This window comes from Nyctereutes procyonoides, unplaced genomic scaffold (genome assembly GCF_905146905.1).
Source record: "Nyctereutes procyonoides isolate TBG_1078 unplaced genomic scaffold, NYPRO_anot_genome, whole genome shotgun sequence".
Classification (NCBI taxonomy): domain Eukaryota; kingdom Metazoa; phylum Chordata; class Mammalia; order Carnivora; family Canidae; genus Nyctereutes; species Nyctereutes procyonoides.
In genome coordinates, this window is record NW_026575028.1 from 2,175,888 (window position 1) to 2,192,842 (window position 16,955).

At 45.0% G+C, this 16,955-nt stretch overlaps 1 protein-coding gene across 1 annotated transcript in view; it reads left to right on the top strand.

The window, feature by feature from the left end:
- The window catches only part of CACNA2D4 (calcium voltage-gated channel auxiliary subunit alpha2delta 4), a 115,308-nt gene that overhangs the window by 20,953 nt on the left and 77,400 nt on the right, over nucleotides 1-16,955 (top strand). The window contains exons 7-16 of the mRNA XM_055315374.1: nucleotides 5,186-5,246; nucleotides 5,896-6,046; nucleotides 8,109-8,183; nucleotides 9,106-9,195; nucleotides 9,305-9,418; nucleotides 9,903-9,981; nucleotides 11,747-11,880; nucleotides 13,611-13,688; nucleotides 14,456-14,536; nucleotides 15,096-15,170. Coding sequence (XP_055171349.1) covers nucleotides 5,186-5,246; nucleotides 5,896-6,046; nucleotides 8,109-8,183; nucleotides 9,106-9,195; nucleotides 9,305-9,418; nucleotides 9,903-9,981; nucleotides 11,747-11,880; nucleotides 13,611-13,688; nucleotides 14,456-14,536; nucleotides 15,096-15,170 — 938 coding nt within the window. The remainder of the gene's footprint in view (nucleotides 1-5,185; nucleotides 5,247-5,895; nucleotides 6,047-8,108; nucleotides 8,184-9,105; nucleotides 9,196-9,304; nucleotides 9,419-9,902; nucleotides 9,982-11,746; nucleotides 11,881-13,610; nucleotides 13,689-14,455; nucleotides 14,537-15,095; nucleotides 15,171-16,955) is intronic.

Genomic DNA, 16,955 nt, shown 5'->3' on the forward strand with positions numbered 1-16,955 from the left:
CCTGGGTCATATGGCAATTCTATTTTTAATTTTTGGAGGATCTGCCATACTGCTTTCCATAGTAACTATACCATTCTATATTTCCACCAAATGCACAAGGATTCCAATTCCTCCCCATCCTTGTTATATATTAAAAAAAAAAACCAACTTTACTCACATCTTAATGGATATGAGTGGTAGCTCATCATGGTTATGATTTGCATTTTCCTAATGATTAGAGAGGCTGAGCATCTTCTCTTGTGTTTATTGGCCATTTATATATCTTCTTTGGAGAAATGTCTATTCAAGTCCTTTGCCTATTTTCGAATTGGATTGTTTGCTTTTGCTCTTTTTGAGTTGTGGTTCTTTATATTTGGTGGATATTAACCTCTTATCAGATAAATAATTTGCAAATGTTTTCTCCCATTCTATGGTTCTCTTTACCCTCTATTGATTGTATCCTTTGATACACAGAAGTTATTGCCTGTGTTTTGGTATCATGGTGATAAGGGAACAGGGCTAGCTGAGGACAAAGCACAGCTGAGATCCCACAAATGACCCCAACCCCACCCCAGGTACGTGTGACATTCCTCAGGAAGCTTCCAATTGTCTTAATGTTAATGCCTTGCTAGAGAGAAAAGCAACCTTTAACTTGACAATGGCAAGGCCTCCAGTATCTTGTAAGTCCTCCTTAGCATATGAAAATCCTTTTGAAACCTCCCTTTCCCTTACTTCCCCAACTCTGCAGGTATATAATCAGCCCCACCTCACAGGCCCAGGCAACTCTTCCCGCCCAGGGGTCCAGTCCCCTCTACCTTAATAAAACCAACATTTTGCACCAAAGATGTCTCAAGAATTCTTGGTTGTTGGCTCCAGACCTCACCTATATTCCAAAATTTCATCAGTGGTTAGTGATATATAAATTATCATTTGCCTCTAAATATGTTTAAATTTCCCTGTGATTTCTTCTTTGATCTTTTAGTTATTCAAAAGTGTGTTTTCAAATTGTCAGGTTGGGATCCCTGGGTGGCGCAGCGGTTTGGCGCCTGCCTTTGGCTCAGGGCGCGATCCTGGAGACCCGGGGTCGAATCCCATATCGGGCTCCCGGTGTGTGGAGCCTGCTTCTCCCTCTGCCTGTGTCTCTGCCTCTCTCTCTCTCTCTCTCTCTCTCTGTGACTATCATAAATAAATTAAAATAAAATAAAATTGTCAGGTTTAATCCAATCAGTAGTGAAGGCCAGGCAAAAGTTGGTCGAAACAGGCTTTTATTGGGACACGCTCTCGGGCGAGGTTCCACGGCCGCAGAGGAGGGACAGAGCAAGGAAGTCGCGCCCAGGCAAACCGCAGGGGGGTCTATGAAGAGTTTTTGGCAGAAAGATGGGTCAGGGTGGCATTCCGATTAGGGCAAGGGTTACGGGTCTTTGTGCGCTTAATTAGGGTAGGGCGGCAAGGCGGCCTTATTGGGAGGTTGCTGGCCTGGGGTCGACCGTTTTGAGGTCCCCAGTCTCGCCAGCCCAACAAAAATATCCAAATATATACAATTATATTTATCTTTTTATTATAAATTTCTTTTTTTTTTTTTTTAAATTTATTTATTTATGATAGAGAGAGAGAGAGAGGCAGAGACACAGGCAGAGGGAGAAGCAGGCTCCATGCACCAGGAGCCCGACGTGGGATTCGATCCCGGGTCTCCAGGATCGCGCCCTGGGCCAAAGGCAGGCGCCAAACCGCTGCGCCACCCAGGGATCCCTATTATAAATTTCTAATTCAGTTTATTTACAGTCAGAGAACCTGACAGGTGTGGTACTGATTATGTGAAATTAGTTGAGATGTCATCAAGTATGTCATCAAGTTTTAGAAGTATTCCATGTGTGCTTGCGAAGGATATGTGTGCCCTAATTTTTGGATAAAAGCTTCTGCATATGTTGTGAGATCAAGCTTTAATTATATTGTTTAGATTTTCTATATTTTTGCTGATTCCTATATCTTTGCTGCCTGACCATCTTAGGCCCTATGACACCTTTTATTTTAAGTCTGATATCCATAGGGCAATACAAGTTTGCTCTTGGTTAGTATTTGAGTAATAATATATTTTTTGCCTCCTTTTACTTCCAACATTCTATGGCATTTTGTTTTAGTCATATCTCTTGAAGATAGCTCATAGCTTTTCAATTATTAAAAAAAAGATTTTATTTATATATTCATGAGAGACACAGAAAGAGGCAGAGAGACACAGGCAGAGGAAGAAGCAGGCTCCATGCAGGGAGCCGGATGTGGGACTCGATCCTAGGTCTCCAGGACCACGCCCTGAGCCCGGAGGCAGATGCTCAACCGCTGAGCCACCCAGGCAACCCATCCTTTCAATTTTTATCCAAACTGACCATCTCTTTTACTAGTTGGCAAATTAAATACATTTATATTTATTGTATTGATAGATTTGAACATGCTGTTATATGATTTTTAAAATTTTACTTGTTCCTCTATTTTCATGTTTCCTTTTTCTCCTTGTCTTTTTCAGTGATTAACATTTTTGATAAATGCCCCCTTCATTACTTATCTATTTTTCTGTCAATTTGGAATTTATCCTTCTAGGGTCTTTTTAGCAATTATTCCTGAAACTTTATCAGGCATACTAACTCAAGATGTTAAAAATAAATATTATCTTTATTCTCTGTCCAGTCACAAAGGGCTTTAGGACTCTTGCGTTTCTCCTACCTTGACTTCCATTCCACTGTTATCTAATAATTCCCTTTTTTTATTCCAAGTTAGATACTATTACTGTTACTTGAGACAAACATTGCCTATTTGGAATTAACTCTTTGTTTACTATTTTATTTGCCCACCATTCCTTCATGCATCTCAAGCTGTCTTTCCAAAATCCTTTTCTTTCTTGAAAAAAATCCTCCAAAAGTTCCTTTCCAGTAGGTCTTTGGGTGGTAAACTGCTCCAGCTTTTTTATCTACAAAAGTTTTATTTTATCCTCATTTTTTGTTTTGTTTTGTTTTTAAATCCCTCCTTTTTTATTTTTACAAGTTACACAAATCATTTCCTCTTGTCAGAACAGAAAGGAGAAGCCTTTTGTTTTGGAGATGAGTGACTAAGCCTGCATTTAATGACATACCCCTGAGAAATGGTTTGAATAAATAGAGGCACAGAGGAATTAGAACCCACCCACCCCCACCAAACAGATTTCAGAAAACAACACTGTTGTTCTTTATCAATACTGTTGTATTCTTTAATGATTGTTTCTGCTGGGAATGCATTTCTAAATTACCGGTTATTTTCTCGTTACCTTAAAACTGTGTTTCCCCTGTCTTCCGGCTTCCTCTGATGTTGGGAAGATCTGCTATCAGTTTAACTGCTGCTCCTTTGTAAGTATTCTAGCTTTTAGGGCGGTTTTCAAAGTATTCATTTATCTAGCTATCTATCTTTGGAATTGTGTGGTTTCACTACTGTGTGTCCACGTGTGGATATCTTATTTATCCTGCTTGGACTGTTCCTCAGTCCTAGAGCATGTGGACACCAGCCTTGGGACCATTGTTCATCCTTGTGCTCTCCTTTTTCTCTTACTACACCTCCTGCCAGACACACCTTAGGCCTTCTCACTCTAGCCTCTGGATGGATCCTTCAAATGCATGAATTTTCCCTTTACCTGAGAATAATCTGTCATGCTTTTTCAACTTAAGTATTTTTTCCATTTCTAAAGGTTCCACATTCTTAAGACTGTTTCTTTGTTCCCAGTGGCTTCTTGTTATATATTCCTTCCAGTCATTTCTCCAGCATAGCTATCTTATACCTTGTGTTTAGTGATTCCAACACCTGTGGTCCTTGGGAGGCTACATCTGGTGGTTCTTGCCTCTATTGCCTCTTACTCACACTGCCTGTTTCTCCTGTACTTGGTAATCTTTGCCTGGGAGGCTATGCCGCTTCAAGAGGCAAGCTTCCCCTCAAGAGGACCGCTTCTGTCCTTCCTGGAGTTGAAGGTACCCTTACCAGGCCCACTAAAACCCTATTCTAAGGTTTTGGTTCAGAGTCAAGAAGCTCAGACTCAATTCCCCCTCCTCATTACTGTTCTAAGGGTCAGATTCCCCACAATTATCCTATTACAGGAATGTGGCCTTTGGAACACCCTACTTCTCACAGCTGCTTTCAGGTCTACATCAGAAGCCAGTTACTCAAGCTCCCATTACCCTCTGGTCCCATTTCTTCCTTCCAGGGACCCTGGCTGCCCTGGCCCCCGCCCCTCACTCTTAGAACTCTGCTTTCATTTGTCTGGTTTTGGGGATATGATCCCTGAAAAAACCTACCTTTGAGAGACCAGTAATGCCTCAAAGGGTGCATCTCATCTGAAGTTTAACTGCTGTGGAACAGGACAATCCTAGACATGCATGATACTGCCACTATTTTTTTTTTCTAGCCCAAACATAACCCATTACAATTTCACCAGTTATTTTTAATTCCTTTATTTTGAACCCACTATTTCCAATCATTAAAATCTTTCAAACAGAGATCCTATTGTGGATCATATCAGTGTTATCTGTGGTTTATATGTGTTTATCCAAGTTTCTGATCAGATAAATAAGACAAAATCTACCCCAGCACTTTGCTAGTACTCAAGGCAAGATCTTTCATACTCACTCATTCATTTTTCATTCTTGTAACAAACACTTATTGAGCATCAACTCTGCTAGGTGCTGTGTCAGATACTGCTAGGTACTGGGAATCCCTGACTTCAAGGAGCTTACTATCTTATAACCACTTATAATCACTTCTCCCAGTATGCTTAATTAAGCTGGGTAGAAGCAGGTAGTCTAGAGATCTGAACACCTGGCTGTTTACCACTCTGTCCATGCTTTGCTAATGGCAGTGGATGTTAAAAGTCACACCTCCTTCAAGCTTCCCTTGCTACAACTTGATGTGAAGTTCAGTTACAAATGAGTCTCAGGCATTATATTTGGGGGTCCTACTTGTGAAAGTAACCCAAATCTTGGTCTGGGCAATGTGAGTGGTATGTGTCCTGCATAAGCTGGCCTTCCCCCTTGCCAACTGCTTCAATTGCAGGGTGTGTTCTATTGGTCCCACACCCTCGTGCCCAGGTCCACTACTGACCCTGTCCTGGGAATGGCCAAACTGGACCTCACCACCAAACCAGTGCTCTGAAGCACCTTTATTGGGCTGGTGGAAGAACCAGACTTTATTCCCCTAGGTATCAAATGGACCCCTGATGAGAATGGAGTCGTTGCCTTCGACTGCAGAAATCGTGGCTGGTAAGAACTCCAGGGGAAAGGTCTCTGGGGTTGGCATCTCTCCTGTAATTGCTGGGTTCTGCTTACTCCTCTGGTCCCTGCCCTGCCCCCACCAGCAACCAAGGACCTCAAGTGTGTAGAACCTTAACCTAACATAAGAGCAGGAGACTTGCTGGCTGCACTCCTCCCTGTCTCTGCAGCTGCCCTTGCTCCAGGACTCATCACATGTGTCTTTCCCATCTCAAACCTCCTTCCAGGACATTGAATTGTCTCTAAACTAACCCTTTTCCGGACTCTCCTCTCCCAGCACATCCCTCCTCTGGCAGATTTGTAACAGAATCCAAGGGTGGAATCCAGGTGTCTCCTTTCCTGCTGCCTGCTCCTCTCGGACACCAGCCGGTCTAAAACAGGATGAGGGTTACCACCAGGACTTTTCTCCCACTTGACAGGCCCATTAGATGTGCACATTCGAGCTATTGACCCCAAAATGGCTTTAGAACTATGCTTGGGTGTATATGGTACATGATAAAACCTGGCATTGATGAACCATTGGCCTGAACTTTGGGTACACTTGAGCCAGAATCTGCATAGAAATAACTAGAGACTCAGTTGGGTGGCTGTTCTGGCTTTAGTTTTCCGATTGTTGGCCTGTGCTTTCTTTCTGCTAAAGGTACATACAAGCTGCTACTTCTCCCAAGGACATAGTGATTGTGGTAGATACTAGTGGCAGCATGAAGGGGCTGCGGATGACTATTGCCAAGCACACCATCTCCACCATCTTGGACACACTGGGGGAGAATGACTTTGTTAACATCATTGCGGTAAATGTGACTTCCTGTTCTAGAATAGCTCTCCCTAGGAAAAAAAAAAAAACTTTTTTCTGCTTGTACTAGAATCACTTGATGTACATACTGCATAATGATTCTCTCCTCTGAAGCTCGGGCTTCTAACCTAAGGTCAGACCAAGGATGGGTTTCAAGAGTTCCACAGAGTTTCTGAAATTATGCATTAAATGTGTGCATCCATTTTTTCTGATTCCATAGGTTTCATCAATTTCTGAGATGAGTCTGATAATAAAAATTAAAAGACACTGGCCCTGAGCAAATATCTGACTTACCCACATCCATGTGCTCTTGACTGGTACCCATTGCTGGAACAGCCTCTCCATTATGCCCTGGCTCTTGCTTTTTACAGCATTCCCAGATCTCCTACTTCTTGCATCCCACCCAAATTCAAATACGTCAAGAGAAGGGAGATGTAGGTAGTGAAGACCTAGAAAGGAACCAGCAAACCCTGGTGCTGCTTTTACTGCGACTCTTCCTGCAGGTAGCTCTGCCTGCCATAGAAAAGTAATGAAGGAGAGGGAAGAGGCAGAAAGAAATGGGAAGATATAAGTCAGAAATGCAACAAAAGAGCAGGCCAGTTTAGCCCTCCAAGGAGGCAAAGTTGATTGCCACCTTGGGGGCATCATTTTGAAGGTCACCTGATCCAAAACTTTGTCCCACCAGCTTGTTACATTGCTGAAAATGCTTGTCCTCAGTGGGATGTACATATCTAGTATAGAAATATCAAGGCAACATGATCTAACTTCAAAATGTTCATTCTAGGGTGTCAGAAGGGCCCTCCTCATCCCTGAACTGTTCCCTGAGGCCTGCATCATTTACCCACCTGCACCACTCCTGGATCCCACCCTCCCCATCTTCACCACCTTTCCATCCCTGATCATGACCTATAGTAGTGACAGGACAGCTACAAGGTCAGGTCTGACCCCTTCAGGAAAGTGGGAGTATGCTCTCACTCCTTCTGCAGAGTGTGTTCTGCTTCTCTCCCAACCCTTCTCTTGCTGTTTGGGGAGGAGAGGTAGAGGAAGCATTTGCTCCTGATGTTTCTCCAGGACCCCCCAGCATTTGCCCTAGAACCTGCATGCACTCCTATCTTTCTCTCCCTCTCTTACTTATTTTTTTTAAAGATTTTATTTATTTATTTGAGAGAGAGAGACAAACAGACTCACTGCTGAGTGCAGAGCCTGATGTGGGCTTGATACCATGACCCTGAGACCATGACCTGAGCCAAAATTAAGAGCTCAACTGACTGAACCACTCAGGCACACCTCCCTCTCTTATTTAAACAGAAGTAGATTAAAGACATTTTGAAGATTTGAGTTTTAATTGTAAGGAAGTGGAGTGATTAAGAAAAAGAGGGCAATAATAATTCATCTTTTTCCTTTCCCATCCCTGTGGATAGCTAGAAGATCTCCATTGTAAGTATAAGGCAGGGATGCCTGGGTGGCTCAGCAGTTGAGCATCTGCTTTTGGTTCAGGATGTGATCCCGGATTCCTGGGATCGAGTCCCACATCGGGCTCCTTGCATGGAGCCTGCTTCTCCCTCTACCTGTGTCTCTGCCTTTCTTTCTGTATCTCTCATGAATAAATAAATAAAATTTTTATTAAAAAAAAAAAAGTAAGTGCAAGGCAAAGGGTGAAAAACATATTCCTAATCCCCAAACCCAGGCCCTGGGGAGGGGTCTACACTTGGAAAGCTCTAGGATTCTCATGGAAGGCACTTTGTTGTCTAGGCCTAGGGGTGAAGACCAAAGGGATTCTCTCAGTACCTTCAGGTTCTCTTTGTGTTCTGGGAGATGGACATCACTCAGCCAGCCACCTGAGAAAACGGCTGAAGACCAGGATTTGAGGGAGAATTTTTGGAGTTAAAGCCCCACTGTTCTTATTACTCAAAAAAACTGCCAGAAGCATAGAGTACCCCAAGATAATATTACATAGGTGCCTAGGTAACCTGTGAGTTGCCTGAGCTTTTTCACTGGGCTTTGACCTTCCAAACTGACCCTACCTGTTCTCCTGTCCCCTCTGCCCTCTGCAACTGCAGTACAGTGACTACATCCATTACATAGAGCCTTGTTTTAAAGGGACCCTGGTCCAGGCAGATCGAGACAATCGTGAGGTGAGTGTCTATCAATTGGTGAGTGCCTGATGCTTACAAGCCCCTGTTCTGATTAGGATGGTGGGCAGTCACCAACTCAAACTGCCTGATGGCCCATGGCATTTGGAAGAAGGGCAAAGCAGGTACCCATGTAAACACATCCAAGAATTTGCTTCATAAATATGCTGCCTGCCTATCAAAGCAAATAGTGAGCAAAGAGAGACCTCGCACCCAAGGGAAATTTCCTTATTCAAGACTGCATTTTCACTCTGTAGATTATCCAAGACTCTCTTTCCCTCTTTGCCTCTTCTGTGAACATTTCCACTATATCAGTCATAAGGAGTTTCCCCCAAAAGGAAGAGAAGTTCAGACCCATTGGATTGAGTCCTTCTCAAAGGCCAAGGAAGAGAGACAATTTTTTTTTAAGGGAAACGTTTTCATGTGATAGATACTTCTTCCTTTGGCTGGGGAATTTGAGTTTGGCTGCTTCTTGAATGCTGGCCTCAGATTGGATCCTGGAGCCCTTGATGGCCTCTACAGTTTCCCCTGTGAAATGTTCAGTTTGGTTACATTGGGCTGGGTGCTAAAGGTGCTGGGAACCTGGCAACCTAGACAGTGACTCTTTGAAGGCCTGCCTGGACTGTCTCCCTGCTCTGGATGGGCTCACACTTGGCATTCCAGTAGTGGGGACATGTTTGCACCCAGCCACTTATACAGTCTTTTTTTTTTTTTTTCCACTTACACTGTCTTAATTTATCTTGGGCACACCTGAGAAACATCTACTGTAGAGGCCCATGATAAAATTAGCTGGATCATGAAAAGAGTGATCCCACAATCATGTCCTGGTAAAATAGCTCTAAACAGCCTCTGAAATTAACACCAGAGATGAAGGTTCTCTTGCAGTCAATCCACTGACCCTTCTCTAATTTCTTACCCATGACAGCATTTCAAACAGCTGGTAGATGAGCTGATGGTCAAGGGTGTGGGCATCGTGAACCCAGCATTGACTGAAGCATTCCAGATCCTCAAGCAGGTATCCACACCTGATGAAGCTGGAGAGTGAAGGGTTAGGAGACAAGGTAGAGATATGGGGAGGGCAGCTGATGGCCTATAGTCACAGTGACTTTTCTTTCCCCACACAGTTCCAAGAGGCCCGTCAAGGAAGCCTCTGCAACCAGGCCATCATGTTGATCACTGATGGGGCTGTGGAGGACTACAAGCCAGTGTTTGAGAAGTACAACTGGCCTGATCGCAAGGTTACTCTTCTGGTGGAGGACTAGGGGCAGGAGAAGGGGCCAAGGGAAGTATTCTACTGTCTACATGGGAGAACTAGTGCTGCCCAGAAGAACTGGGCCTGCCCTGAGTTCAAATGTTCTGCTCCATTAAACTTGTTAGTATATTCAGATAGTATGTCCCAGGTTGATGTTCCAAAATTATGTTGACTCTAGGCACAAAGAACTCATGCGAGAAAAAATTCAGAGTGAGAGATCAGATGTGGTGTTGAGAGGAAGACTGCCAGGCTGTGGCCCTCCCCCCCTGTACTGGGCCCACATCACCATGACCCTGGCAAGTCCCACCACAACCTGGGCCTCAGGGTTCTTTCTAGTCAAAAGGATGAGAGTGGAGAATCCAAAGTCAGTAAAGTGTTTGACCTGATATCTAAGACTCACATAAATAATATTAACACTACTTATAGCCAGAAATTATGGCTGCTGAGTACATCTGTGTCTTGTGGATTAGATTCGAGTTTTCACTTATCTTATCGGAAGAGAAGTGACTTTCGCTGACCGCATGAAGTGGATTGCATGTAACAACAAAGGTAGGTAGTGTGTGAGCTGAGCTCCTTGCAGTCTGCACCCAGTCATCAGGGATGCTGAGCCATAGTTCCTACATGGGGCCTTTGCAGAGGAATGGTGCTGTGTCAAGATGACAGTATCTGCCTCTCCTTCTTATTTGGAAAAAGCTAGACAAAATGTAGAGTGCCCCATGAAACCTTGAGGAAATGCATAATTACCCCCGCAGGGACTCTAGGTCATTTCATTTCCTGAAATGAAACTGGGAGGTCTTCTATCCAGTGTTTGCAGAAGAGAAAACTCTCTCTTCAAATAAAGCCTATATGAACCACAATACAGACAGGGTGAGGCAGGAGTGAGACTCAGTTTAAATATAAGTTCTCTCTTATGTCTAGCCTCCATTCCTCTCATTGCAAATTAAGCTCATTTGCTGTGGTTCTGCCTCCAGACAAAAAGTAGAGGGTTATTTTCTTTAGAATAATGTTTTGGGTGCAGTCCTCATTTGTCTCTGGCCAGAACCCAACACCTGTGCTACATGATGCCAACGTGGGTGCTCTGGATTCAATCAAATTTTATGGAGCATGTATTGTGGTACCTGGTAAAGCTTCCAAATTGCGGTCAGTATGGACTTAGTTTTGTTCTTGCTCCTGTTCAGCAGAAGAGACAGATAAGAGAATCATCAGTGGTGATATAATCTGAAATGTGCTGTGAGGACAGAGAGGCACAGACTATACAGGGGCTGGGAGACTGATGGGACAGACACTTCCTCCATTTGGAGAGAGCAAAGAGGACTTCTTAAAGGAAGAGGTGCTTATGTTAAGGCATAAAAAATGGTAGGAGTGGGCAGCCCCTGTGGCCCAGCAGTTTAGTGCCGCCTTCAGCCTGGAGCGTGATCCTGGAGACCCGGGATCGAGTCCCACATCAGGCTCCCTGCATGGAGCCTGCTTCTCCTTCTGCCTGTGTCTCTGCCCCTCAATCTCTCTCTCTCTCTCTCTCTCTCTCTCTCTGTCTGTCTCTGTGTGTGTGTGTGTGTGTGTGTGTCTGTCATGAATAAATAACTAAAATCTTTAAAAAAAAATGGTAGGAGTCAGCTGGACATAGAGAATATGGAAGGATGTTCCAGACAGAGGGAACAACATGTTCAAAGGGTCTGAGACAAGAGTCATCTGGGAATGAAAAGCAGTTTCACTTTCTGGAGGGTGTAATGAATGTTTTGTGGGAGGTGGTAAGCAATGAGGCCAGAGAGGTAAACATGTACTAAGTCGTTCACAGCCTTGTAAGTCATTTGCTCTTTTAAATATCACCTTGGTGACAGGGAAGAGGCTGTAGCACCCCTCCCTGTAACTGAGGAAGGATAGTGGTCAGAGAAGGAGGGTAGGGGGTACTGAGCTTCTGTCTTAGACTGTACTGAAAATGGACCCTAAGAAAGAGCCACATGTAGGAGAGGGTGCTCCTAGAAGATAACCCCATAAGGAAGTAAGGAGGGCATCATGATGAGAGAGAAGCCAACCCCCATGGCCCTCGCTGCTGAGGCCCTGCTGCTCCCATGGCATCTCTGGACTGGGAGGGTCCCCCAGAGTTCTCAGGTTCAGGCAGCACACCACTGGCCTCCAGCTGTCCACAGGAAAGGGCATAACCTTTGGGGGAAGTGGTTCCCTGTGGCCTAGGACAGCCCCCAGTAAGGAGCCCACTGTAAGCCAAGAACAACTGGGGGAGAGTGTATAGGTCCTGGAGAGCAATTCTAAGCAGAGCTCCCAGCTTTCCACAACCACGCAACCTTCCCTCTGCCAGGCTACTACACGCAGATCTCCACACTGGCAGATGCGCAGGAGAATGTAATGGAGTACCTGCACGTGCTCAGCCGCCCCATGGTCATCAACCATGACCATGACATCACCTGGACGGAAGCCTACATGGACAGCAAGGTGGGGGCCTGACCCTGCTCCAGAGTTAGGAGCACCAGGGAGTAAGAGGTAACTTCCTGGGTGGGTCAGGAGAGAGGTGAGCAGAACACCTCCTCAGGAGAAGGTGTGAAGCGGTGAACACCCTAAGTCCACTGGAAGACTCTTGCCTATATGCTGTCCCCAGAAACCTAGAATCCTGGTGAGCAGACCTGTCCAAGTCTGCCCTCCATGGACAGAGCCCCTCTGCTCCAAGCTTGTTCCTTCCTTCTTCCCATTGTCCTCACTTCCCTCAGAGGAGTCTGGCCAGTAACTCAAGATACTATGGCTTCATCAGGTGCTCCCCTTCCTGGGCCCTGTACTTTCAGAGACTGTCTGCGGGTTGCAGTGACTCATACAAAGGAATAAATACCCAACACAGAATGTCAGATAAGATGTTTGGGGGCACAAGGGACCTTCCTAGCACTTCTCAAATTGTATCCCATATGCAGCCACCTGCTTCAGTGATGATGTATCGGACTGGGATGAAGAGAAACCTGAACATAGTGGCTTAGATAAAAGTGTAATTCTTCCTCATGTAAGAGAACTTTGGAGGTGGCCAACCTGGAGCTGGTGAGGAGCTTCCTGGTTACCAGGGACCCAGACTGCTTCTTGCTGTCCCCTTGTCCAACCCTGGGGTCTTCCTGGATCCAGTAGCTAGTAAAACTAGTCTACTGAAACCACTCACTTTCTGAAAACCTTACTTCTAAAACCCTGAATTGAAAAATCAGATGAAGAAGAGACTTGCTGGTTAGTGATCTATACACAGTATAACGAATAAAGACTTATGTAATGTAAAAGACATCACTACAATGGCAATCATATGACAATACATAAATGTATCAAAGGAACACTTAAGTAGCACTTCAAGTTTACACAATGTTATGCGTCAAATATATTCAATTTTTTTAAAGTTCTTCATTCTCCGAGAAAGAATATTGTACACCTCCATGGGCTCAGCCGCCTCCTTTGGCTGATCCTGATGAAGATCAAACATATCAAACATAAATATGCACACCACCTGTAAAGGCCTGTCTTCATGATAAAGTGGGGTTGCTCTGTGGAGTCCCTTCCAAGGAAGCTGAAGGAGTCCACACTGCGAGATGAGACAGCTGGGGAGGAGGGCTGTCTTGGAGGTAGGGGATGAAACGGCCCTGGCATTCTCAGTGAGGAAGAGGTTGTGGGTCTGTCCCATGTGTGTTAGGAGTGACCCCAAGTTCAGCTACAACTACACCATGGCCTGCCCTTAAACTGTGCTTCCTCGTGCATGCACTTGTGTTTAAGGGTGGCTCAGTGTCAGTGTCCTTCTCCTTAAATGTCCTGGGCTGTTGCCTATGCCAACCTTCGGCCCGTGGCAGAGATTTCTGGGTGTGTGCAGGATGGGCCTGTTCCATGGGCTCATGCTCATCCGTGACATGGGAAAGACAGAGGACTTCGTGAGCATGTTTGGGAACTGGGTTGTGGGCTCTGGGGTTCTGACACTTGCCCTGGCTTAGGAATGTCATCGCTAAGTGACATTTCTTAGTCCCCTCTCCAGCCCACCACTGTCCTCCAGCATTTCTGCCAGCTCTCCTTTTGCAGAGAAGGGGAATCTCATGGGTGGCTTACTCCTCCTGTTGGAAGGTGACACTTCAGTGGTAGTGACATTAGTGACTGTAGATCCCCCACTCTACAGACTCTGAGCTCTCTGCCCTTTGCTCTTTCTTCCTTGACAGCTGCTCACTTCACAGGCACAGAACTTGATGCTTCTCACTACCGTGGCCATGCCGGTCTTCAGCAAAAAGAATGAAACAGTGAGTGACCACTCTCTGAGAAGCTGCAACAGGGATTAGAACTTGAGGCCACAGGCTGACCTCTTTAAACTAATGGTTCTTGACTTGGCTGGGCATCAGAGCCACCTTGGCAGGATTTTATACTCAAATTTCATTCAAATTTCCCTACACCCAACCAGCTATATCAGAACCTCTTGGTTGGGAAGGGGTGAGGATGGGAGGTGGGGTAGGGCCATGCTTCCCAAAGCTCACCCAGTGATTCTCCTCAGCCAGTTTGGGGTTGTCCTAGTGCTCTGAACTTGGGGCCAGTGTCCTGGGGATATAAGGCTAGAAAGGTCCCCTAGCAAAACGACACTTACCAGTTTGGGCAGCCTCTAAAATTTGTTTGTAAAGGCCTCTGGTGAGGGAATTTCTAGAGCCTTCCATCCTCCATCCAGTCATAAATTCCTCCTTATAGGCCTTGTGTGTTTCAGAGCATCCATAGGTTATCCCTTGGATTTTGATACTTCAGCCTCTACTATGAAAATTAATATTTCGTTCAACTTTGTATTTCTTTTAAATATTACAATTTAAATATTAATATTGGAAATTAATCTTTCCAGCAGCTGAGATTACTCCCGGGGTTTCTTCTGATAGGTTTTAGATTTTTATTCCGAAGAGCTCAGCCTAAAATCCAACTGTAGAGGAAGGGTCATATTAGGCCTAAGAGGCTTGCTGAGGAGTGTGCAGTCGGCCCTGTGCACAGGGAAAGTAGGTACCCCCGCTGACCCTGGTGTTTCTCTTTCCAGCGTTCCCATGGCATTCTTCTGGGTGTGGTGGGCTCTGATGTGGCCCTGAGAGAGCTGATGAAGCTGGCACCCCGGTACAAGGTGAGCCTGGAGCACGTTCTGGAGGAGATCACAGGCTCCCCTGGAGTTGCTCTACCAGGCTCAGGAGCCTCCCTGCAGGCAGTGCAACCAAGCCCAGAGCTGGAATTGGGCCCTGCCATCCCACCCCCAGGGAAGTGCAGGCACTGAGCATGGGAGCAATGGTTTGGACTTCTTGGGACCATTTGTCACCACTAGTTCTCATTTGTTCTGTGGCCTTCAGCAAGTTCTTTCTTTCCTAGCACCTCAGTTTTTCAATCTGCTCCTCCATGCCATGCAGTCCTGTTTGGGGAACAAATGAGAGTACATCATCAAAGCAACTAGAATATGTGGTAGGAAAGAGGCCAAATAATGATATGCATTATTGTGGCTGCTATAAACCATAAAATTTAGAAAGGAATTCAGAATTAATGGCTAGAAACATGGCGCTGGCTCAGCAATATTCCTATTTGAAAAACTTGCTGCTGTCAGCTGCCATCTTGCAGTCCAACCCTTTTCTAGCTCCAATTTTCCAACGCAAAGAACAACTCTGATGCCTCTCAATCCCTGCTGTTTTTGGCAGCTAGGAGTACACGGATATGCCTTCTTGAACACTAACAATGGCTACATTCTCTCACATCCTGACCTCCGACCTCTGGTAAGTACAGATGTTATTTGCATTGGGATCTTAACTGTATGCGATTTGGAGATAGTTCGCAGAAACAGTTAAAACAATGAAAACACATTGGGCTCTATTTAAGAACCCAATGGGTAATATAAGAAAAAAAATGTAAGTCATGGTCCCTGTCTTCAAATTGTTTGTAATCTAGCAGGAAAGACAAAGCAAAAATACATGAACTGATTGATGAATAGACCAGAGAACATGTAATGAAATGTGTAGTTTTTCCTGAAGGACAAGCCACTTATTAAGGTTCCTGTCACTGCCTCAGTCACTCTACACTCCTCTTGGAGCCTATAGGGGTGTCATCAGACTTCCAGGGCCCACCCAAGGGGTTGTGAACGCTGAGTTAACAACAAAAATGGCAGGGAAAGAGTCTCATGAGATGTGGGGGGAGCAGAGCTGAGGCACCCCTGAGTTTGTCTTGTGATGTGTTCCTGAGTGTTCCTGCCTCCTTCCTAGCTCCCTCCATCCTGATACAGGGGCTGGGGGCACTTTTGCATGCATTCAACTGAATAACTAATAGCCAAGAGAGAAAGTTGCATCATTTTATCTGAAAATTCTACCTCCAGGGCTAGGGGCTCCCAGCTTCCTCTGGTCGTGGCACCTGGCCACTATTGATGAAAACAATGGCCACACCTCTCAGTGTGAGTGTTAGGGCCAGCGGGGGTGGGGGGGGGTGTTGCTAAGTCCTACAGGAACCTTAGCGCTTTCTCCTTCTGGTCTCATACTGAACTGAGATGGTAGCAGAAGACAATAACTAGCAGAGCACCTTTGTGAGAACTTACCAAGACGCTCATCTGCCCTAGGTGCCATTTGAAGGAATGATCCAAGGCACATTCTATTCCAGTTTGGTTCAGATCCTGAGTATTCATAAAGCAAATGATTGAGCTATTTAAGGCAAACTGTAGAACTTCATAATACAGACATGAGGGCACACTGGAAGCCATGTTGTCTTCCCAATTCAGACTCTGCTGGGCAAGCACCTGAACCCATAATAGGTCACTGACCTGTAACAGTGAGTTCTGTGGGGGGCAGCCCTAGTGGCAATAAAATGACTCACTAGGAAAAAAATATATGTCAGTCATGGAGCTGACTTATAAAATTAAAGGACACTGATCAGAAACTCATCTGTCACCATTTATATAATCTAGATAGATGAATATAAGACTTCAAGCAATCAATTAATAATGTGGACCTGCTGGGTGCCTGACCTTATAACACTCTGAGAATGCTATAAACAGAAGATTATAGTCTAAATAAGAAAATGAATTATACACAAATAGACTTATACAAATGAAACAATGAGAGAAAAATACCATGTAGATCATTATTACATAACAAACATTACTGTGTAAAGCCAACATAATGTGATTCCTAAAGAAAGCACTATCAATTTGTGATAAGGGCTAAGGAGAACAATAGAGAAGTTTAGAAAAGTAATAGAGGGTATGCCTAGTAACAAACTGATAGAGGGTCAGGAGCCATACTGTTGGCCTGAAATCTGTCTGTCAGTGCTCAAAGTATGAGTAATTATACAAAGTGGAATTATGGGGGATCCCTGGGTGGTTCAGTGGTTTGGCGCCTGCCTTTGGCCCAGGCCGCGATCCTGGAGTCCCGGGATCGAGTCCCGCGTCGGGCTTCCGGCATGGAGCCTGCTTCTCCCTCTGCCTGTGTCTCTGCCTCTCTCTCTCTCTCTCTCTCTCTCTCTGTCTCTCTCTCTGTGTCTATCATAAATAAATAAATAAATAAATAAATAAATAA